At 45.3% G+C, this 25388-nt stretch overlaps 1 protein-coding gene across 1 annotated transcript in view; it reads left to right on the top strand.

Annotated features, from left to right (window-relative positions):
• Window positions 1-25388, top strand: part of LOC134911113 (allurin-like) — a 151009-nt gene that overhangs the window by 3125 nt on the left and 122496 nt on the right. Inside the window, exons 2-3 of the mRNA XM_063919484.1 lie at window positions 1156-1252; window positions 5899-6194. Of these exons, the coding sequence (XP_063775554.1) occupies window positions 6126-6194 (69 nt within the window). The 5' untranslated portion in view covers window positions 1156-1252; window positions 5899-6125. The remainder of the gene's footprint in view (window positions 1-1155; window positions 1253-5898; window positions 6195-25388) is intronic.

Raw genomic sequence — 25388 nt, 5'->3', positions numbered from 1 at the left:
GATACAGACACAATGGAAAGAGATAAAGTACCAGCCAATCAGCTCCTAACTTGCATTTTTGAAACACAGCCTGTAACATGACAGACAGAAGTTGATTGGTTGGTACACTATCTCTCTCCAAGCTTTGATAAATAATCCCCCTAAATATTAATACAACCAGCAATAATGTGACGTATGCATTCAAAAATACATTGTCAAAACTTAACACAGATATAATATTAAATAACACATTTATTATTTATATATACAAATGTGAAAGCCCTCACTCACTCACTCACTCACTCACTCACTCACTCACTCACTCACTCACTCATCACTAATTCTCTTACTTCCTGATACATTAGGAAGATGAAATGTAAAATAGATATTCTTCAGGTGGGAATAGGAAAACTACGTAATTAGAATTTTAATAAATCTCCCTTAAGGGGATGAAAAGGGGGTTGACATAATGATGCCATTACCGATGCGTGGCTTATGTTGCATGAACAATAACGCCCAAACGGGCAATCGGATCAAAATTTGGATTGTACCTCCAGTGTGTAGAATTTAATAAGCTATAAAAATGGTCCTGTCACTTTTTACCGTATCTGCTGTGGGAACTCATCGGGTAATGCCAAGAACCATGGATTAATATTTACTTACATTAAGACGTCTCAAATTTACATCTTTATAGATTTACCAAATTTTTAACACACATTTATAATTACAACCGGGGAAATCAGAAACTCTTGTGCGAAGAATGGATAGAACAGCTAGTTTTACTTTATAAAGAAATGGACAAAAATAAATGAAATACTTGCAAATATAATTTCAGTTGGACATCTGTAAAAAGGAGGTAACTCTGTTGCAAGATTCATACATGGCACAGCTGGAAAAACATTATTATATAATACTGATAAATCAGTGTACACACATGGTGGTTAGTTTGTTTATGCCACAGACTGTGACATCCAGATCTCACAGTCTGTGGCATCAACAAACTACCAGCGGTGCCTTGGTTACAGATATTTATAAATACAGCTGCACTCGTGCAATAATTTATTATCTATCTGTGGCCACAGTTAAATGTGTTTTATGTCCAACTGTGTACACCGTTTGTAATTATTATTATTATTATTATTATTTATTTTTTATGATCATGTTTTCTATTTTCAGATCCTTGGCACAGCAATGGGGACCAGGTTTGCCCCTTACTTCACTAACCTCGATAGGGGGACACTTGAGCAGTATCTTCTGCTTGTTGGTCAGTGAGGTAGGTATGGGAATAATCGTATGTTTAGTTTTGTTGATCACCGATAATCACAACCTCTTCAGTTTCACTTTTAGAAGAATCCATTACCCTTATACTATTATTTTTTTTTTAAATTAGAACTAGACATTAATGACCAAGAAATAAACATGTCTAGGTATATGCAAAAAGTAGGTGTTAATTATATTTCAATGGTCTAGCGGTGCATTTCAGTCGCACTGGTGTCCGCAGAGTGATTGACATGAAGTGGGCGTTTCTGGGTGTCAACTGACCGTTTTCAGGGAGTGTTTGAAAAAACGCAGGCATACCAGGAAAAACGCAGGCGTGGCTGGGCGAACGCTGGGCGGGTTTGTGACGTCAAAACAGGAACTGAACAGTCTGAAGTGATCGCAAGCGCTGAGTAGGTTTTGAGCTATTCTGAAACTGCACAAAAAACTTTGTAGCCGCTCTGCGATCCTTTCATTTGCACTTCTGCTAAGCTAAAATACACTCCCAGAGGGTGGCGGCATAGCGTTTGCATGGCTGCTAAAAACTGCTAGCGAGCGATCAACTCGGAATGACCACCAATATGTCAAATAAAGTATTTTTTAGCAGGAGGTCCAACATGGGATGATCACCAAGAAGAATTTGAGTTTTTTTACCACTGGGTCAGACGTATGCTATGGTAGAGCTGGGATTGCGCTGAGAGTGGAAAAGTTACAATAAAACTTTCCCATGTATCAAAAATGGAAGAAGCCTTCTTATCTTTATCAAACAATCTCCACCCAGTCTATTCGAAAAATATAACTTAGTTGTTCCCTATATTATTGGAAATTAATAGGGGTTGGGTATATCCATTCTTCCAGAATGGTCTTTTTTTGCTGCAGCAATTATAGCAAGCAATCATACTGCCCAGAGTAAGTCTTTGCCCCCTCAAAAAAATGTCCAGAACGGCCCATTCAGGAGTAAAAGGCACAAAGTTGACCAGGTGGGTCTCAGCCTGCGATAGTCTCTGTGGTAGCAAGAGTCTAAGGCCCTCATTCCGAGTTGTTTGCTCGCTAGCTGCTTTTAGCAGCCGTGCAAACGCTATGCCGCCGCCCTCTGGGAGTGTATCTTAGCTTAGCAGAAGTGCAAACGAAAGGATCGCAGCGCTGCTACAAAAAAAAGATTGTGCAGTTTCTGAGCAGCTCCAGACCTACTCCTAGCTTGCGATCACTTCAGACTGTTTAGTTCCTGTTTTGACATCACAAACGCCCTGCGTTTGGCCAGCCACGGCTGCGTTTCCCCAGGCACTCCTGCGTTTGTATCTGACACGCCTGCGTTTTTCAACACATGCCACAAAAATGGTCAGTTACCTCCCAGAAACACCCACTTCCTGTCAATCACTCTGCGGCCAGCAGTGCGACTGAAAAGCATCGCTAGATCTTGTGTGAAACTGCATCGCTGTTGTGAAAGTACGTCGTGCGTGCGCATTGCGCTGCATACGCATGCGCAGAAGTGCCTTTTTTTGCCCGATCGCTGCTCAGCGACCGAAAACAGCTAGCGAACAACTCAGAATGACCACCTAAGTAACAGAAACCAATGAATATAAGATGAGAAAATTATTACTCTTAACAGCAAGTAGTATAGTACCAGCACTATGGGGCAATGCTGGAAGTAACCAAAGGTAGAGTGGAAACTCTTGAGAAGTGCTCACCAGTAATGTATGATGCTCGTTGTAATATTATTGCACAGAAACTGTAGTGAGTGCTGTACGGAGCTCTGGTACTTGGGGTGTCATAGCTGCACACTGGAGTGTTTATGGAAAATCTTGGTAGCAATGGTGGCAGAAATTTAAATACCACGGGATCATACTGGAATATGGAACAAGTGCTAAGTAATGCAGGCTAGCACTGGTAGTATCTCTGAAATAAACTGGAGTTTGTGGTAGTACTCAGCAGGACTAGCTAGCACTTGTAGTAATCAGTAATACACAGGTGACTGTGAATAGCTCTCAGCTGAACTGTCTGGGGCTTGAGGATACACAGCTTTGCACAGGAGTCTGTAGATAGTGCACAACAGGACTGCCTAGTGAATTGAAAGAAACACAACTTTACCCTGAAGATTTTGGGTAGCGCTCAGCAGGACTGATTAGCACTTGGAGGAAACACAGCTTTATAAAGGAATCTGTGAATTGAGTTAAGCAGGACTCACTAGTACTGAAGCATACAGCAATGCATTGGAGACTATGGATAACACTCATCAGGACTGGCCAGTGCTTGGGTTACATAACAACCGATAGAACACATTGAACTGTGGAGACAAGCCTCTGGATACTGCAGACTAGAACATATCAGGCAGGATACAGTAGAAGTTGTTCTGGCCATGAGCAGTGACCAGGGAAGAAATTAAATAGGGCACCCTGGCTGCTGATAGGACACTGGAGTCATGAGCAGGAGATCTGGACTGGAATTGGTTCAGCAGCGGTCAGCTGATCTCAGGCAAGATAGTCTTTCTTATTCTTATGGTTTGGACAGTCTAGGTGAGTGATGCACTGCCATGAAGTGACAGCTCCTGGTGCTGAAATGGGCTTTACTAGTCCAGCATGTGACACAATGGACACACTTTGAGAATGTCCGACCACGGAGCCGAAAATCAGCTGAATGGCCTGATTGCTGCTTAGTGGTAGCAGTAGTGGTAGCTTTGGTATTGTATATTGCGACTAATGAATAATTTTTTTATCAAATCTAATTTGCTTACTAACCCTGCATCTGTTCAAAATTATGGAAACATGCCCTTAATGAACTTGGCCTAGGTTAGAAAATAAAAATCCCATGAAGTTCCGCATGACCAATCACAAACAGATATAAGTGTATAAATCACACAAATTATTATTATTATTACATTTTAATTATAGGATGCTAGAAGAGTTTTGCAGTGCAGTAGATATGTCAAACCTTAGAAAAATACAGGGTATACAGAACTTACCATTACAGTAACAGAAAAACTAAAACAGAGCACAGGTAACAATTAGCAACACAGTTCTCAATACACACTATAGCCGAGATGAAAGGAAGCAAAGGAGTAGTCGTCATACCACTGGGGGCAGGCAGCCACTGGGAGAGATAAACAGTAATGAGCCAGAGGAGATGCAGGTATAGACATTCACTATGTAGGCTGTAACTGAAGTGTGAGAGAAGAGGGTTGTGGGAACAAGAGGAAAGATGGCCATGCTCCAAGGAGCTCACAATCTAGGGGGTGGGGGAGACAGACAGGCGACATGAGGTGCGAGCAAGCGAAAGGCAGCCTCATAGTAGGAAGTAAGTGAGGCATACAGTAGATTGCCAAGGCATGAGGCAGGAGGTTGGGAGAGTGGCCTCATAACTAGGTACACTTTGACAGGTGGGTTTTCAGTGCCCGTTTGAAGCTTTGCAAGAGGGAGCTCGTTCCAGTGAAGGGGGGCAGCACAGGTAAAGTCTTGGCTTCGCACTTAGGATGTAGTGACCAGGGTAGAGGAGAGGTGTTGGTCATTGGCCGACCGGACTGGGCAGGAGGGAGTATGTAGGGAGATGAGGTTGGAGATGTAGGGAGCAGTGGAGTTAGAGAGGGCCTTGTACTTGAGGGTGATGAGTTTGAAGAGTACTGTATTCTGTAGGGGAATGGGATCCAGTGCAGGTTTTGTCGAAGAGGAGTGGCAGATGTAGAGAGGCGGGAGAGAAAGATAAGTCTAGAACAGATCAGAGTGGAGGGAGATGAGAGAGCGGGAGGCCAGTGAGGAGAAAGTTGCAATAGTCGAGCCGTGAGATGACCAGTGAACGGATAATAAGTTTAGTCGCACTCTGGGAAAAGAACGGCCTGATCCGAGCATTGTTGTTTTGCTGGAACCGACAGGATTGAGCCAGAAACTGAATGTGGGGGGGTGAAGGAGAGAGAGGTGTCAAGAGTGACGCCCAAGCAGTGGAGTTGGGGAACAGTGACAGAGCTATTAAAGAGGGTGGAGACCCTGGATGGGGGAAAAATTATGAGATCGGTTTTGTCAATGTTGAGCTTCAGGGAATGCTCAGACATCCAGAAGGAGATGGCGGAGAGGCAGCTGGATACCCGAAAGAGGACAGAGAGGGAAAGGTCAGAAGAGGAGAGGTATAGTTGCTTATTATCGACATAGAGGTGGTATTGAAAGTCAAAGGAGCTTATGAGCACACCCAAGGAAGAGGTGTACGGGGAGAAGAGAAGGTGGCCCAGGACAGAGCCCTGTGGGACACCGATGGGGCAGATGGTAAGGGGTGAGGTGGAGCCAGAGGCAGACACTGAGAAGGAGCGGTTAGTGAGGTAAGAGGTGAACCAAGCAAGGACAGTGCTGGAGAGGCCAACGGTCTGGAGGGTGGGGAGGAGGAGAGGATGATCTACAGTGTCAAAGGCAGCAAATAGGTCCAGGAGGATGAGCAGAGAGAAGTGACCCCTGGATTTGGCCAAAGGCAGGTCATTGGTGACTTTGACAAGGGCAGTTTCAGTGGAGTGTAGGGGGCAAATCACAGTCATGCAGTGCAGATTCATACTTGAAATTGGAATATTATTGTTTAATTTTCAGCAGATTCCAATGTAAAAAACATTTCAGCGTCTGATATTTGCCTTCCTGGAGGTAATTTATTATTTGTATAGACTTCTAAAATTTGTTTTGTCTTCTCTTTCAGCTCTTAACGACTGCAGAGCTCAAAATGACATATCAAACAAAAGCACTTGTTATACAGCCAATTTGGTTAAGTTTTCATCAGCAGCCAATCATGGCGAGCCTCGTCTGTTTCCCTCAAGTGTACAATTCCTAATAAAAACCTGTGCACCTATTTGCTTTGTGATTTGTTTTTGCCTCCTACAACAAATGTACTGATTGCAGGAGAAAGGAACATTTGCATGAGAAAAAATGTTGGTAACTAATATATTCAGCATCATCGTTTCCTTATATGCAGTGTTTCATACGTCTGAGGAATACGTGAGTACATTGAATACCCTGTCACTTATTTCGTCACTGATTCGCTTTTTAGCAATTTCTTCTTGTTTAGAGTACAGCCTGTTATGTAAATTGGAACATGCTGGAAAGAATATAATCATCCACAGCTGATCAGTTAAATATTACAGATTGCTTCTCCCATATCCAAAATGCTTGGGACCAGAAGTGTTTCTGGATTTGGGATTTTAATGTATTTTGGAATATTTGCATACCATAATGAGATATCATGGATTTATGTTTCATATACACCTTATACACACAGCCTGAAGGTCATTTTATACAATGTTTTTAATAATTTTATGAGCCACCGTCAAAAATTTTTAGATTTGGGAATATTTCAGATATCAGATTTTCGAATACGGGAGACTTAACCTGTATATAGTTTTCGGTGACCATTATGTATTTATCAATGCTCGGAGAGAGATAAAAGTACTAGCCAATCAGCTTCAACCTAACAGTTACAGGCTGTGTTTGAAAAAAATGACAGGAGCTGATTGGTTGGTACTTTAGCTCTTATGCTGGACATACACTATACAATTATCTGCCAGATTATCTGCAAGATATGGCTGGTTGGAATGAAAATCTGGTATTGGATGAGAGCAAATGACAATGGACCATTTGCTTCCAAACACTGAAAAATGGACAAACCTGCCATTCAGACAAATTGCTTAAATCACGACTCTAACCAGTTTGTATGAACAAGTTTCCCCGTTTTCCAGTGTTTGGGAGCAATGGTCGATTGTCATTTGTTCTCATCTATTACCAGATTTTCATTCCAACCAGCCAGATATTGCAAATAATCTGCCAGATAATTGTATAGTGTATGCCCATCTTAACAGTTATATCTGTCTCCAAGCTTTGCTAAATCCCCCCCTTAGTGTTAATTTTTTCATGTAGTTTAAAATGATATAGTATTTGAGCCGCTTACTTCTAAAACTAATGGAAGTATGAGACTCCAGTATTTTCTACTTGCAAGTCTCACCCCACCTTCTTGAAATATTAAATATGACATTGATACATCTATTGCATTATTTTCTTTTCTCAGAGCAATTACACATGCAATACATGAACATTAGATGTTATAAGCTAGTGGCGGCACATACTCAATAGAAGACTTTAATATTTTGGAATACTAAATAATAATAAAAAAATGTTTTTGAACTGTAAATATTACCTGAACCATGAGCAAGAAAGTCATTGTTTTCTGTTAAATATTATCATTGAATACTGTGTGGTGCCAGTAACTTTTTGACCTACAGTAATTATGTCTTGATTGAAATACAATAGGGAACAGTGAGTTAATTTCATGCATGGGTAAAGTAGGAACATTACATACTGGTTAGGTGCCACAGATTCAATAGAGAAGCCATGGGAATTTACAGTATATAGGGGGTCATTTCGAGTTGATCGCTCGTTTTTTTGCTGCGATCAGGTTAAATCTTGGCAAAATTGCGCATGCGTATGCACCGCAATGTGCAGGTGCGTTGTACGGGTACAAAGAGGATCGGTGCTGGGCGATGGATTTAATGAAGAATCCATTCGCACAGCCGATCACAAGAAGATTGACAGGAAGAAGACGTTTATGGGTGTCAACTGACCGTTTTCTGGGAGTGTTTGGGAAAACGCAGGCGTGTCCTAGTGTTTGCAGGGTGGGTGTCTGACGTCAATTCTGGGACCAGACAGGCTGAAGTGATCATAGCGGCTGAGTAAGTCCAGAGCTACTTAGAAACTGCAACAAACTTTTTTGTGCCTTCGGCTGCAAAAGCGTTCACACACTTGCAAAGCGAAAATACACTCCCCCCATAGGTGGCGAATATCTGATCGCAGCACAGCAAAAAGTTGCTGCGAGCGATCAACTCGGAATGACCCCCATAGGACTGAAGCATTAACAAGGTACAAGAGGTAAACATTCTTCAAAGGAATAGTAGTCTTAGAGCATGGGAACATGACCTGAAACTGGAGAGAGGTAGGTTCAAAGGAAATCAGAGAAAACATTACTTCCTAGAAAGGGTAGTGCATAAGTGTAATAGCCTCCCGTCATACGTGGTAGAGGCTAAGACAGAAGATCAATTTAAACATGGTTCGAATAGGCAAAAGAATATCCTTACAAAGACCTAAGGAACAAATAGGGTGGAAGTTACTAAAAGTATAAAAGAAAAAGGGGCAGACTAGATGGGCCAAGAGGTTCTTATCTGCTGTCAAATTCTATGTTTCTGACTAGGAAGTCAAATTCTGGCATCAAGTTCTGCAGCATTGCTGTTGCAATCTCTTCATCACATACTTTCACACCAACAGACATTGGTTGCTGAGAAACAGACATATTTTTTTTCTATATAGGCACTCATACTACTGTGTTCACTCAATTTGGTGTTGTACAATAATAATTTTAAATGTATTGTTCTCATGAGGCCTCCATCCTGGTGCTGCTTGCAGTGCAATCCACATGTCTGTAGCTAACATCTTCCGATGTATTATAGAGTGTATATGTTGCTGTACACTTAAACCAATAGTACACATGGCTCTCTATATGTCATCTGGGTTTGGACTGTCACCAGGATCTACTGTCACTTTCCACAATCTCTTGCATTTCCATAGCAAATTTACAGGTTGTTTAATTCTCTACACCATTAATCTAATTAACTAAATTATGGGTGTAGCTCTTGTATACTTGCTTCCTACAGACATAACTGTGCAACTTCTGTGTACTAATCTGCTGCTGTGCTGCTACACTGAGCTGGAAACACTCTGTGCTGTCTTCACTCTGTATTCTATGGCAATCTGTGCTGTACATGTACTCAAGATTGCATCTGTGTGCTGCTATACATGTTCTAGTATCCTGGGGTTTGTGCACTTAAACTTTGTATGCCTGGGCCTATCCCCTTTTAGACATATGTGTGTACAGACTTGAGGATGTAGCATAGTTTCTGTACACACAAGCAGATGCCTTACAGCTATGAACAGCACAGTTCCTTAACCAGCGGAGTGGCAGGTACAGCCGTACTCACTGTTATACACAATGGTTGATGGAGCAGAGCTTCAGCAGAGCAGAGTGTCATACAGCTCACAGTCAGTTAGTGTATGTAAGTACTGGGTAGGTATGCATGTAGTCTCCACTGTGGCACTCACTGTGGCAGTCTCAAGATGTATCCGCACATGCTGAATAGTAGCCATCTTCGTACAGGGAATGAAGCTTTCATGGAGGAGTAGCAACATGGAGTCTGTGCAGTAGCACACTCCATTCTCAACAGACGCAATCCATCCGCGTCTGCATCTCCGTACACAGTTGTACTGATAAAATAGGCTAATGCTGTAGCTGCTGGGATTTGTACACTGGCAGACTCTTTAATCTGAAACTTGCATACAATGATGCACCATCTGATGCACATCGGTGACATCATCAATCTTCTGAGCAGATACTATGCCTTATCTTAAGATAAAAGACAGCCATTGCCGGCATTGCAGGTCCGAGTGCTGCAGCCGAAGACACAGCATCAAATCACCATCATCACCATCGGATGCAGCGTGGGCCATCTGAGTAACTCTAAGGTTACTCTGAATGGCCGACTCTTTTTTCGGTGTCGGGTCTATTAAATCTACATTGGAAGACAGAGACACTGGTCTTGCCGTTACCACAAAATGAAGTATGACACACCCTGTTTATCTGTGAAATGATCCCCATTAATGCCCACTACCTCACACTGAATTGCAACTTGTCAATCATGCTGCGGCTTAGGGTGCACTGCGATCAAATGGAACGAGATCTGCATATGCGCAGTACAGATGCGCATCCGTCAGAGATATGCACAAACCATTGCATTTGCATATATCTCTGAATTAGCCCGAGAGCCTGTAAAATTACAGGAGCTCAGTGGTTAGTACCGTACGGGGGTCATTCCGAGTTGATCGCACGTAGCAACTTTTTGCTGCCCGTGAGATCAATTAGACGCCGCCTATGTGGGAGTGCAGCCCTGCTATGCTAAAAAAGTTTTGTGTAAAACAAGCCTAGCCCTGCAGTTACTTACCCTGTGTGACGGATCCAGCGATGAAGGTCCACGGAATTGACGTCAGACAACAGCCCTCCATACGCCTGGACACACTTGCATTCGGATCTCCACGCCCGGAAAACGGTGATTAACCACCCCGGAACGCCTCCCCGCTGTCAATCTTCTTACGATCGCGCTAGCGATCACTATCTTCTTTCTTCTGGTCATTGCCCGGCGATGAATGTCGCTGGGCAACGACGCGCGTGCGCATTGCGGCCTTCATGCATGCATTTCCAACCCATTCACACCGCTGCGTGTGAACGGGTCGGAATGACCCCCTACATCTCTCCACTTTTTGATAAATCCTCCGCTGCTAGTGAAATGTCTCTAGAGTCTTCCACAAGACGGGAATTCTTTTAATCTTTTTTTTTTTTTCAACTGAATACTTTTCAGTAACTTACAGGTTCTCAAACTCTGTCCTCAGGGCCCCACACAGTTCATGTTTTCCAGGTCACCTGTGGATTTTTAAAATGTGACAGTTGGTGATAGAACACCTGCCGAGTGACCTGAAACAGTTGGAGTGTTTGGGGTCCTGAGGACAGAGTGTGAGAATCGCTGCATTAACTAATATCTAATATTTATTTATTTTACATTGTACTGTATAAGGAATCCCTTTCCAAACTTTAGGCACTTTGGATACTGAAGCCATACAGTTGTTATTTTAAAAGCACTATACCTAAAGAAATTAAGGGTGTGCGCCGGGGCCATTTTTTTCGGGTTTTGTGTTTTGGTTTTGGATCTGTTTCGCCTTTGTGTTTTGGATCGGTATTGGTTTTGCCAAAACCGCCCTTGCGGGTTTGGGTTTTGGATCTGTATTTTTTTTTTAAATTCTAACAAAGGCTAAAATAACAGAATTTAGGGGTGTTTTTGTTCTTGCAGTATTATTAACCTCAATAACTTTCATGTCCACTCATTTCCAGTCTATTACCTCACAGCTCACAATATTGTTTTCATCCAGTTTAGGCCAAAAGGATGCACCGAGGTAGCTGGATGAATAAGCTAAGCGACAGCAGTGGGCACCTAGGAGTGGCACTGCAATGGCAGACAGGATATCAGTTTTATAAACTATGCAAAAAAATTCTTCAAAGAGAACATAATGCAAAGAAAAAAGGTGCAAGATGGAACTGTCCCCCCCACCCTTGTGTTGTATATTAAACAGGAAATGCACAGTTTAACAAACCAAGCACTTCAGTGGCAGGGACCGTCACTTGTGGCTGAAGTTATTAGTTTGTTTGGACCCCCCACAAAACAAGCTGGCAATGGGCAGAGCACAAACTGGCTTTAGTACTTTAAATAGGAACAATGTCGTCATCAGCATCCGATTCCTCACCCCCATCCTTATCCGATTCCTCACCTCCATCAATGTGTACATCCTCTTCTTCACAGACTATTAATTTGTCCCCGCTGGAATCCACCATCACAGGTCCCTCTCTACTTTTTGGAAGTAATTGCTGGTAAAGGTCTTCCTCGTGGAATTTGTAATTAATTTTGAGGGACATCATCTTCTCCACATTTAGTGGAAGTAACCTCCTACGCCGATCGCTGACAAGGTTCCCGGCTGCGCTAATACCTTTCTTTGTACACACTGGAGGGGGGGGGGGGGGCAATTTAAGTATAACGAAGCCAGTTTGTTCAAGGGCCTCCACATTTTCTCATTTTCCTGCCAGTATTGAAATGGACTGTCTGACATGCCTAGTTGGTTCCTGTGTCTTAACAAATTTCATTTTTTTAACTCTTCTACAGGGTGGAGTGCTTGACGTAGAACCACCAGTCATAAACACAGGTCAAGGCCTTAGCCTTTCCTTGCCACTTTGTGTAGTGAATGGCATATTGCCAATTTTACATTTGTCATCAGCTAACTTTACTTTTTTTTTATTTATCACCGTAAAATATTGTTTCTTTGATTGTACATGCCCTCTATGCCATTGAGCATCGGCCTTAGAAGATGACGTTGTCGGACTTGCATTGTCAATGTCATGACTAGTGTCAGCAGCTTCAGCACTAGTAGTAGGAAGTATTTGTCCTCCATTTCTATCAACATGAAGTGGGGTACAGCACCAGTGTCGCACATGAGTCTGAAATATATATATAATACTTACACACTGCGGTTGACTGCACCGACAGCATCGTACAAATGAGTCAGAAATATGAAGAAGTATTTTTTATATCACAAACCGCCGGTTACAGTGTCGCACAAATGTGTCAGAAAATAGGATTTTATATATCCTTTTCTCATAGTCCATAGAGGATGCTGGGGTCCAATTTAGTACCATGGGGTAGACGGGTCCACTAGGAGCCCCTGGCACTTTAAGAATTTAATAGTGTGGGCTGGCTCCTCCCTCTATGCCCCTCCTACCAGACTCAGTCTAGAAACTGCGCCCGAGGAGACGGACATACTTTGAGAAAAGGAAATACACAGACAGTGGTGAGATTCACACCAGCTCACACATAACAAAAGGAAAGCCAAGCTAACCAACAAGAAACAATTCAGCAACGGATGAACCAACAATACTTAACCAAGTAACTAACAATGCAGGAAGACGAAGCACTGGGTGGGCGCCCAGCATCCTCTACGGACTACGAGAAAAGGATTTACCGGTAGGTATATAAAATCCTATTTTGTCTTACGTCCTAGAGGATGCTGGGGTCCAATTTAGTACCATGGGGATGGACCAAAGCTCCCAGAACGGGAGGGAGAGTGCTGAGGTTCCTGCAGAACAGATTGACCAAACTTTACGTCCTCAGAGGCCAAAGTATCGAACTTGTAGAACTTAGCAAACGTGTTAGACCCTGACCAAGTAGCTGCTCGGCAAAGCTGAAGAGCCGAGACACCCCGGGCAGCCGACCAGTAAGAACTCACTTTACGGGTAGAGTGGGCCTGAACCGATTTTGGAATCGGCAATCCAGTCGTAGAATAAGCATGCTGAATAGTAAGCCTGATCCAGCAAGAAATTTTCTGCTTAGAAGCAGGACACCCAATCTTTTGGGATCATAAAGGACAAATAGTGCGTCCGACTTCCTGTGACGAGCCGTTCTCTTCACCTATATCTTCAAAGCCCGCACAACATCCAAGGACTTTGAGGTAATAGAGGTGTCAGTAGCCACTGGCACCACAATAGGTTGGTTGATATGGAAAGCCGAAACAACCTTTGGAAGAAATTTCTGACGCGTTCTGAGCTCAGCTCTATCCTCATGGAAAATCAAGTAGGGGATCTTGTGTTACAATGCCCCCAATTCCGACACACGTCTTGCAGATGCCAATGCCAACAGTGTGACTGCCTTCCAAGTAAGAAACTTTACGTCCACCTCCTGTAAAGGTTTGAACCAATCTGATGGCTGGAACTGCAGCCCCACATAAAGATCCCAAGGTGCCTTAGGAGGAACAAAGGGGGGCTGGATGTGCTGAACTCCTTTCAAGAATGTCTGAATCTCAGGGAGAGCAGCCAATTGTTTCTGGAAAATGGACAAGGCCGAAATCTGGACCTTTATGGAGCCTAAGCGTAGGCCCACATCCACACCCGCTTGCAGAAAGAGGAGAAAACGTCCCAATTTAAACTCCACCGTTGGAAACTTCTTGAATTCACACCAAGACGCATGCTTCTTCCAAATCCGATGGTAATGCTTAGACGTTACTCCCTTCCTAGCTTGGATCAGAGTAGGAATGACCTTGTTTGGAATGCCCTTCCGAGCTAAGATCTGGTGTTCAACCTCCATGCCGTCAAACGTAGCCATGGTAAGTCTTGATAGGTGAACGGCCCCTGTAGTAGAAGGTCCTCGCAAAAGAGGAAGTGGCCTCAGATCCTCCATCAGTAATTCCAGAAGATCCGCGTAATAAGCCCATCTTGGCCAGTCCGGAGCAATGAGGATCGCCTGAACTCTCGTTCTGTTTATTAGTTTTAGAATCCTTGGGATGAGTGGAAGAGGAGGGAACACATATACGGACTGGAACACCCACGGAGTTACCAGGGCATACACCGCCACTACTTGTGGGTCCCGTGACCTGGAACAGTACTTCCAAAGCTGCTTATTGAGGCCATCATGTTTATCTGAGGTACGCCCCATTGGCTTGTTACTTCTGTGAATACCTCCGGGTGGAGGCCCCATTCTCCTGGATGGAGAGTGTCTGCTGAGGAAGTCCGCTTCCCAGTTGTCCACTAATGGAATAAATCGCTGACAATGCCACCACGTGTATTTCAGCCCAGAGAAGGATTCTTGTTACCTCTGACATTGCAGCTCTGCTCTTCGCTCCACCCTGCCTGTTTATGTAGGACACCGCTGTGATGTTGTCTGACTGAACTTGAATGGCTTGATCTTTCAGAAGATGTGCCGCTTGTAGAAGGCCATTGTATATGGCTCTCAGTTACAGAACGTTTATTAGAAGGAGAGACTCCTGACTTGACCACCTTCCTTGGAAGTTTTCCCCCCCGGGTGACTGCTCCCCAACCTCTGAGACTTGCATCCGTGGTTAGAAGAATCCAATTCTGAATCCCGAACCTGCATCCCTCGAGTAGGTGAGAAGTTTGGAGCCACCAGAGGAATGAAATTCTGGCTTTTGGCGACAGGCGTATCCGCTGGTGCATGTGGAGATGCGATCCCAACCACTTGTCCAGGAGCTCAAGCTAGAAGAACCGTGCATGGAATCTTCCGTACTGTAGCGCCTCGTAGGAGGCTACCATCTATCCCAGAAGGCAAATGCACTGATGAACTGATACCCTGGCTGGCCTCAGGACATCCCGGACCATTGATTGGACCACCAATGCTTCCTCCACCGGTAGAAACACCCTCTGCACTTCCGTGTCGAGAATGATCCCCAGGAAGGGCAGTCTCCTTGTTGGCTCCAAATGTGACTTTGGAAGGTTCAGGATCCACCCGTGATCCTGAAGTAGTTGAGTTCAGAGAGCAATACTCTGCAACAGTCTCTCCCTGGAAGATGCCTTTATCAGTTAATCATCCAGATATGGAATTATGTTCACTCCCTGCTTGCGGAGGAGGAACATCATCTCCGCCATGACCTTGGTGAATACCCTTGATGCAGTGGAGAGTCCAAATGACAATGTCTGGAACTGATAGTGGCAGTCCTGTAGTGCAAACCGTAAGTAAGCCTGATGAGGCTGCCAGATCGGAATGTAAAGGTACGCATCCTTGATATCCAGGGATACCAGGAATTCCCCCCTCCCCCAGACCTGAGATCACTGCTCTCAGCGACTCCATCTTGAATTTGAATACCTTTAAGTAGGGGTTCAATGACATTAGGTTCAATATTGGTCTTACCGAACCATCCAGTTTCGGAACCACAAACAGGGTGGAGTAATAACCCTTGTGTGTTAGGTGAGGCAGAACTGGAACAATGACATTTGTACGTACCAACTTCTGAATGGCATCCTGTAGGACTTTCTGTCAGCAAAGCTGGTAAGCCTGATTTGAAGAATCTGTGAGGTGGGAGTTCCTGAAACCCAGGGGTCTAGGCATGATGACCCCCAGACGTGACTGAAATCTTTTAGTCTTGCTCCCACCTGCCCGATCTCCAGGCTGGGAGGTCCACCGTCATGCCAAAGATTTTGAGGAAGTTGAACCTGGTTTCTGTTCCTGGGAACCTGCTGGTGCAGATTTTCTGGATTTTCTCCAACCTCCTCTAAAGAAGGTGGGGGGGGCCTTTGGAATTTTTACATTTTGTGGTCCGAAAGGACTGCAGTGGAGGCATAGGATAAGATTTCCGAGCTGGTGCAGCTGCGGAGGGAAGAAAAGTCTACTTACCCACAGTTGCCTGACCACTTTACTATAGCTTTAGAAATCCATGCACACGCAATAGTGGGCCTTAAAGCCACACCAGTAGCATTGTATAGTGATTTGAGCGTAGTCTCAATCTTGCGGTCAGCCGGCTCCTTTAAGGCGGTTGAACCAGGGACAGGTAAAACCACCTTTTTAGACAACCTAGATACAGAAGCGTCTACTATAGGTGGGTTTTCCCACTTTTTCCTGTTCTCTTCAGGGAAAGGAAAAGCAATGAGAATTCTCTTAGGGATCTGGAATTATTTCTCTGGGTTTTCCGAGGATTTTTCAAACAAGGAGTTTAACTCCTTAGAAGGTAAGCGAGGATTTCTTATTTAGGGTAAAATAAGATTCCTCCTCCTGCTCAGGTGCCTTCTCAGCAATGTGCAAAACATCCCTAAAGGCTTCAATCATTAATTGCACCCCTTTAGCAAGGGATGCATCCCTCCCTGCATATACCCCTCACCGTCCCCAGTATCAGAGTCGGTATCAGTGTCAGCTTGCAATATCTGGGCAAGTGTACGCTTTTGTGGGTATGTAGGTGGAGTTTTTGACTAAGTAGTGGGGGCCAAACACTGTAAAACCGCAGCTTTCCACAAAAACTGCTTCTCTTTCTCAGCATGTGACATCCTTGTAGAAATCTGGGATATCATTCCCCTTAAAGAATCCACCAATGCGGGTTCGGATTCGGAAGGCTGAGAAAGGATATGGCAGCCTTGAGTACATGGAATAAACTCCTCAGGAGAAGATAAACAGTCTGCAGAGCAGAACACAGAGTCCTTAGACATGGTAATGTGAAATATACACACTTACACACACAGGAAAATGTCAGATACAGTTTCCCCCAGAGCACCTTCAGAGAGTCACAGAGTATAAGGAGCCAGCCACACAGCGCCCCTGTAGGCAGTTATTATGATAAAAGCCCAGCACGTACTAACTATCGTTAATAGGGTAGTTAGCAGGGCCGTAACTAGGGGGGGGGGGCTAGGGGGGCAGGCGACCTGGGCGCGGAAAGAGAGAGGGCGCTGTCGCGGGGGTTGAAGACGCGCCGGGGTTGAAGATGCGCTGCTCCTGCTCCTCTGCGCCGGGTTGCTCCGGAGATCTGTTTCCCGGAAATACGTGTGTGGAGCCTGGAGGCGGTAACCGGGGCATGCAGGACGGCGTCCCCGCACCGCTGCGCCGGGACGGTCAGGAGAGCTGCTAACCGGAGACACATGCCACTTCACACACATGCAAGCCTCTGCCAGCGCTGTGTGTGTGACACTTCAGAAACTGAGAGGAGTCTGGAAAGGTAAGGACAGGCGGTCAGCTATACAGTATATGTACAATATGTGTGTGCTGTGTACTGTAACCCAGTGTGTATGTGTGTTAGAGCAGGGAGCAGTGAGCTGTGCAATGTAACCTTGTGTGTGTGTTGGAGCAGTGAGCAGTGCAGTATAACCGTGTGTGTGTGTTGGAGCAGTGAGCAGTGCAGTGTAACCTTGTGTGTGTATGTGTTGGAGCAGTGCAGTGTAACCCTGTGTGTATGTGTGTTGGAGCAGTGCAGTGTAACCTTGAGTGTGTGTTGGAGCAGTGAGCAGTGCAGTGTAACCCTGTGTGTATGTGTGTTGGAGCAGCGCAGTGTAACCTTGAGTGTGTGTTGGAGCAGTGAGCAGTGCAGTGTAACCCTTTGTGTATGTGTGCTGGAGCAGTGCAGTGTAAACCGTGTGTGTGTGTGTGTGTGTGTGTGTGTGTGTGTGTGTGTGTGTGTGTGTGTGTACTGGAGCATTGTAGAGTATCCTAGTGTGTGTCTGCTGGAACAGTGCAGTGTAACCCTGTGTGTGTTGGAGCAGTGAGCAGTGCAGTGTAACCCTTTGTGTATGTGTGTTGGAGCAGTGCAGTGTAAACCGTGTGTGTGTGTGTGTGTGTGTGTGTGTGTGTGTGTGTGTGTGTGTGTGTGTGTGTACTGGAGCATTGTAGCGTATCCTAGTGTGTGTCTGCTGGAGCAATGCAGTGTAACCCTGTGCGTGGGTGTGTGCTGGAGCATTGCAGTGTAACCGTGTGTGTGTGTGTGTGTGTGTGTACTGGAGCAGTGCAGTGTAACCAGGTGTTGTGTGTGCATGCTGGAATACCCGGGGTGGGTACTTCATTTGTATGTATAGGAGGGGTGTATTTAATCACAGTATATTGGGGTATGTGTATATACAGGGGCATGTACACAGTATATGTTTAATGTGGTGGTATGTGTATATTCAGGGGCCGTACTGTGTTTATTGATTGTGTGTACATGTACAGGAGGATGTATTTCTGTATATTGGGGGGGGGGGGGGGGGGGGGGGCAAATAACTGCCTTGCCCCGGGTGACAGATACCCTAGTTTCGGCCCTGTAGTTAGTCCTGATATAACACTCCCCCCACTGTCTATAACACCCTGGTACCGCAGAATACTTGTGGAGTTCTGTGGTGGGCAGCGCTCCCTGTCAGTGTCTCTGTCTGTATGATCTGCAGGGAGAAGATGGTGCTGGTGAGTGCTGGATCCGCTCTGAGAGGAAGCCTGGCCTGAGGTTTTGTGTGTTAACAGCGGGATTAGCCCCTGTTAACAATGTGACCAGTGTAGGGTTGATTGCGCTGGCTCAGGACGCCCCTCCAGCGTCTACATGTGCGATGTTGCTGAGCCTCCAGGAGTGCAGCCTGTCAGAGCTGCGCTCCAACCCTTGTGCCGCCATACCCGCCTGCGACACGCTAACCGGGACGCCGGCGCTGTACTCACCACTCTTCTATCTTCTGGCTCGGTTAGGGGGTGGCGGCCGTGCTGCAGTATAGAGATGAGCGCCGGAAATTTTTCGGGTTTTGTGTTTTGGTTTTGGGTTCGGTTCCGCGGCCGTGTTTTGGGTTCGACCGCGTTTTGGCAAAACCTCACCGAATTTTTTTTGTCGGATTCGGGTGTGTTTTGGATTCGGGTGTTTTTTTCCAAAAAACCTAAAAAATAGCTTAAATCATAGAATTTGGCGGTCATTTTGATCCCAAAGTATTATTAACCTCAAAAACCATAATTTCCACTCATTTTCAGTCTATTCTGAATACCTCACACCTCACAATATTATTTTTAGTCCTAAAATTTGCACCGAGGTCGCTGTGTGAGTAAGATAAGCGACCCTAGTGGCCGACACAAACACCGGGCCCATCTAGGAGTGGCACTGCAGTGTCACGCAGGATGGCCCTTCCAAAAAACCCTCCCCAAACAGCACATGACGCAAAGAAAAAAAGAGGCGCAATGAGGTAGCTGTGTGAGTAAGATTAGCGACCCTAGTGGCCGACACAAACACCTGGCCCATCTAGGAGTGTCACTGCAGTGTCACGCAGGATGTCCCTTCCAAAAAACCCTCCCCAAACAGCACATGACGCAAAGAAAAAGAAAAGAAAAAAGAGGTGCAAGATGGAATTGTCCTTGGGCCCTCCCACCCACCCTTATGTTGTATAAACAGGACATGCACACTTTAACCAACCCATCATTTCAGTGACAGGGTCTGCCACACGACTGTGACTGATATGACGGGTTGGTTTGGACCCCCACCAAAAAAGAAGCAATTAATCTCTCCTTGCACAAACTGGCTCTACAGAGGCAAGATGTCCACCTCATCATCATCCTCCGATATATCACCGTGTACATCCCCCTCCTCACAGATTATCAATTCGTCCCCACTGGAATCCACCATCTCAGCTCCCTGTGTACTTTGTGGAGGCAATTGCTGCTGGTCAATGTCTCCACGGAGGAATTGATTATAATTCATTTTAATGAACATCATCTTCTCCACATTTTCTGGATGTAACCTCGTACGCCGATTGCTGACAAGGTGAGCGGCGGCACTAAACACTCTTTCGGAGTACACACTTGTGGGAGGGCAACTTAGGTAGAATAAAGCCAGTTTGTGCAAGGGCCTCCAAATTGCCTCTTTTTCCTGCCAGTATAAGTACGGACTGTGTGACGTGCCTACTTGGATGCGGTCACTCATATAATCCTCCACCATTCTTTCAATGGGGAGAGAATCATATGCAGTGACAGTAGACGACATGTCCGTAATCGTTGTCAGGTCCTTCAGTCCGGACCAGATGTCAGCATCAGCAGTCGCTCCAGACTGCCCTGCATCACCGCCAGCGGGTGGGCTCGGAATTCTGAGCCTTTTCCTCGCACCCCCAGTTGCGGGAGAATGTGAAGGAGGAGATGTTGTTGACAGGTCGCGTTCCGCTTGACTTGACAATTTACTCACCAGCAGGTGTTTGAACCCCAGCAGACTTGTGTCTGCCGGAAAGAGAGATCCAAGGTAGGCTTTAAATCTAGGATCGAGCACGGTGGCCAAAATGTAGTGCTCTGATTTCAACAGATTGACCACCCGTGAATCCTTGCTAAGCGAATTAAGGGCTCCATCCACAAGTCCCACATGCCTAGCGGAATCGCTCCGTGTTAGCTCCTCCTTCAATGTCTCCAGCTTCTTCTGCAAAAGCCTGATGAGGGGAATGACCTGACTCAGGCTGGCAGTGTCTGAACTGACTTCACGTGTGGCAAGTTCAAAGGGCATCAGAACCTTGCACAACGTTGAAATCATTCTCCACTGCGCTTGAGACAGGTGCATCCCACCTCCTATATCGTGCTCAATTGTATAGGCTTGAATGGCCTTTTGCTGCTCCTCCAACCTCTGAAGCATATACAGGGTTGAATTCCACCTCGTTACCACTTCTTGCTTCAGATGATGGCAGGGCAGGTTCAGTAGTTTTTGGTGGTGCTCCAGTTTTCTGTACGTGGTGCCTGTACGCCGAAAGTGTCCCGCAATTCTTCTGGCCACCGACAGCATCTCTTGCACGCCCCTGTCGTTTTTAAAAAAATTCTGCACCACCAAATTCAAGGTATGTGCAAAACATGGGACGTGCTGGAATTGGCCCAGATTTAATGCACACACAATATTGCTGGCGTTGTCCGATGCCACAAATCCACAGGAGAGTCCAATTGGGGTAAGCCATTCCGCGATGATCTTCCTCAGTTGCCGTAAGAGGTTTTCAGCTGTGTGCGTATTCTGGAAACCGGTGATACAAAGCGTAGCCTGCCTAGGAAAGAGTTGGCGTTTGCGAGATGCTGCTACTGGTGCCGCCGCTGCTGTTCTTGCGGCGGGAGTCCATACATCTACCCAGTGGGCTGTCACAGTCATATAGTCCTGACCCTGCCCTGCTCCACTTGTCCACATGTCCGTGGTTAAGTGGACATTGGGTACAGCTGCATTTTTTAGGACACTGGTGACTCTTTTTCTGAGGTCTGTGTACATTTTCGGTATCGCCTGCCTAGAGAAATGGAACCTAGATGGTATTTGGTACCGGGGACACAGTACCTCCAACAAGTCTCTAGTTGGCTCTGCAGTAATGATGGATACCGGAACCACGTTTCTCACCCCCCAGGATGTCAAGGCCTCAGTTATCCGCTTTGCAGTAGGATGACTGCTGTGATATTTCATCTTCCTCGCAAAGGACTGTTGGACAGTCAATTGCTTGGTGGAAGTAGTAAAAGTGGTCTTACGACTTCCCCTCTGGGATTACCATCGACTCCCAGCAGCAACAACAGCAGCGCCAGCAGCAGTAGGCGTTACACGCAAGGATGCATCGGAGGAATCCCAGGCAGGAGAGGAATCGTCAGAATTGCCAGTGACATGGCCTGCAGGACTATTGGCATTCCTGGGGAAGGAGGAAATTGACACTGAGGGAGTTGGTGGGGTGGTTTGCGTGAGCTTGGTTACAAGAGGAAGGGATTTACTGGTCAGTGGACTGCTTCCGCTGTCGGCCCAAGTTTTTGAACTTGTCACTGACTTATTATGAATGCGCTGCAGGTGACGTATAAGGGAGGATGTTCCGAGGTGGTTAACGTCCTTACCCCTACTTATTACAGCTTGACAAAGGGAACACACGGCTTGACACCTGTTGTCCGCATTTCTGGTGAAATACTTCCACACCGAAGAGCTGATTTTTTTGGTATTTTCACCAGGCATGTCAACGGCCATATTCCTACCACGGACAACAGGTGTCTCCCCGGGTGCCTGACTTAAACAAACCACCTCACCATCAGAATCCTCCTGGTCAATTTCCTCCCCAGCGCCAGCAACACCCATATCCTCCTCATCCTGGTGTACTTCAACACTGACATCTTCAATCTGACTATCAGGAACTGGACTGCGGGTGCTCCTTCCATCACTTGCAGGGGGCGTGCAAATGGTGGAAGGCGCATGCTCTTCACGTCCAGTGTTGGGAAGGTCAGGCATCGCAACCGACACAATTGGAGTCGGACTCTCCTTGTGGATTTGGGATTTCGAAGAACGCACAGTTCTTTGCGGTGCTACTGCTTTTGCCAGCTTTAGTCTTTTCATTTTTCTAGCGAGAGGCTGAGTGCTTCCATCCTCATGTGAAGCTGAACCACTAGCCATGAACATAGGCCAGGGCCTCAGCCGTTCCTTGCCACTCCGTGTGGTAAATGGCATATTGGCAAGTTTACGCTTCTCCTCCGACAATTTTATTTTAGGTTTTGGAGTCCTTTTTTTACTGATATTTGGTGTTTTGGATTTGACATGCTCTGTACTATGACATTGGGCATCGGCCTTGGCAGACGACGTTGCTGGCATTTCATCGTCTCGGCCATGACTAGTGGCAGCAGCTTCAGCACGAGGTGGAAGTGGATCTTGATCTTTCCCTAATTTTGGAACCTCAACATTTTTGTTCTCCATATTTTAATAGGCACAACTAAAAGGCACCTCAGGTAAACAATGGAGATGGATGGATTGGATACTAGTATACAATTATGGACGGGCTGCCGAGTGCCGACACAGAGGTAGCCACAGCCGTGAACTACCGCACTGTACTGTCTGCTGCTAATATATAGACTGGTTGATAAAGAGATAGTATACTCGTAACTAGTATGTATGTATAAAGAAAGAAAAAAAAACCACGGTTAGGTGGTATATACAATTATGGACGGGCTGCCGAGTGCCGACACAGAGGTAGCCACAACCGTGAACTACCGCACTGTACTGTGTCTGCTGCTAATATATAGACTGGTTGATAAAGAGATAGTATACTCGTAACTAGTATGTATGTATAAAGAAAGAAAAAAAAACCACGGTTAGGTGGTATATACAATTATGGACGGGCTGCCGAGTGCCGACACAGAGGTAGCCACAGCCGTGAACTACCGCACTGTACTGTGTCTGCTGCTAATATATAGACTGGTTGATAAAGAGATAGTATACTCGTAACTAGTATGTATGTATAAAGAAAGAAAAAAAAACCACGGTTAGGTGGTATATACAATTATGGACGGGCTGCCGAGTGCCGACACAGAGGTAGCCACAACCGTGAACTACCGCACTGTACTGTGTCTGCTGCTAATATATAGACTGGTTGATAAAGAGATAGTATACTCGTAACTAGTATGTATGTATAAAGAAAGAAAAAAAAAAACACGGTTAGGTGGTATATACAATTATGGACGGGCTGCCGAGTGCCGACACAGAGGTAGCCACAGCCGTGAACTACCGCACTGTACTGTGTCTGCTGCTAATATATAGACTGGTTGATAAAGAGATAGTATACTCGTAACTAGTATGTATGTATAAAGAAAGAAAAAAAAACCACGGTTAGGTGGTATATACAATTATGGACGGGCTGCCGAGTGCCGACACAGAGGTAGCCACAGCCGTGAACTACCGCACTGTACTGTGTCTGCTGCTAATATATAGACTGGTTGATAAAGAGATAGTATACTCGTAACTAGTATGTATGTATAAAGAAAGAAAAAAAAACCACGGTTAGGTGGTATATACAATTATGGACGGGCTGCCGAGTGCCGACACAGAGGTAGCCACAGCCGTGAACTACCGCACTGTACTGTGTCTGCTGCTAATATATAGACTGGTTGATAAAGAGATAGTATACTCGTAACTAGTATGTATGTATAAAGAAAGAAAAAAAAACCACGGTTAGGTGGTATATACAATTATGGACGGGCTGCCGAGTGCCGACACAGAGGTAGCCACAGCCGTGAACTACCGCACTGTACTGTGTCTGCTGCTAATATATAGACTGGTTGATAAAGAGATAGTATACTCGTAACTAGTATGTATGTATAAAGAAAGAAAAAAAAACCACGGTTAGGTGGTATATACAATTATGGACGGGCTGCCGAGTGCCGACACAGAGGTAGCCACAGCCGTGAACTACCGCACTGTACTGTGTCTGCTGCTAATATATAGACTGGTTGATAAAGAGATAGTATACTCGTAACTAGTATGTATGTATAAAGAAAGAAAAAAAAACCACGGTTAGGTGGTATATACAATTATGGACGGGCTGCCGAGTGCCGACACAGAGGTAGCCACAGCCGTGAACTACCGCACTGTACTGTGTCTGCTGCTAATATATAGACTGGTTGATAAAGAGATAGTATACTCGTAACTAGTATGTATGTATAAAGAAAGAAAAAAAAACCACGGTTAGGTGGTATATACAATTATGGACGGGCTGCCGAGTGCCGACACAGAGGTAGCCACAGCCGTGAACTACCGCACTGTACTGTGTCTGCTGCTAATATATAGACTGGTTGATAAAGAGATAGTATACTCGTAACTAGTATGTATGTATAAAGAAAGAAAAAAAAACCACGGTTAGGTGGTATATACAATTATGGACGGGCTGCCGAGTGCCGACACAGAGGTAGCCACAGCCGTGAACTACCGCACTGTACTGTGTCTGCTGCTAATATATAGACTGGTTGATAAAGAGATAGTATACTCGTAACTAGTATGTATGTATAAAGAAAGAAAAAAAAACCACGGTTAGGTGGTATATACAATTATGGACGGGCTGCCGAGTGCCGACACAGAGGTAGCCACAGCCGTGAACTACCGCACTGTACTGTGTCTGCTGCTAATATAGACTGGTTGATAAAGAGATAGTATACTCGTAACTACTAGTATGTATGTATAAAGAAAGAAAAAAAAAACACGGTTAGGTGGTATATACAATTATGGACGGGCTGCCGAGTGCCGACACAGAGGTAGCCACAGCCGTGAACTACCGCACTGTACTGTGTCTGCTGCTAATATAGACTGGTTGATAAAGAGATAGTATACTCGTAACTAGTATGACTATAAAGAAAGAAAAAAAAACCACGGTTAGGTGGTATATACAATTATGGACGGGCTGCCGAGTGCCGACACAGAGGTAGCCACAGCCGTGAACTACCGCACTGTACTGTGTCTGCTGCTAATATAGACTGGTTGATAAAGAGATAGTATACTACTAATATTATATATACTGGTGGTCAGGTCACTGGTCACTAGTCACACTGGCAGTGG

This window comes from Pseudophryne corroboree, chromosome 4 (genome assembly GCF_028390025.1).
Source record: "Pseudophryne corroboree isolate aPseCor3 chromosome 4, aPseCor3.hap2, whole genome shotgun sequence".
In the NCBI taxonomy this organism is placed as follows: Eukaryota; Metazoa; Chordata; class Amphibia; order Anura; family Myobatrachidae; genus Pseudophryne; species Pseudophryne corroboree.
This window is presented reverse-complemented; position numbering and strand designations above follow the sequence as displayed.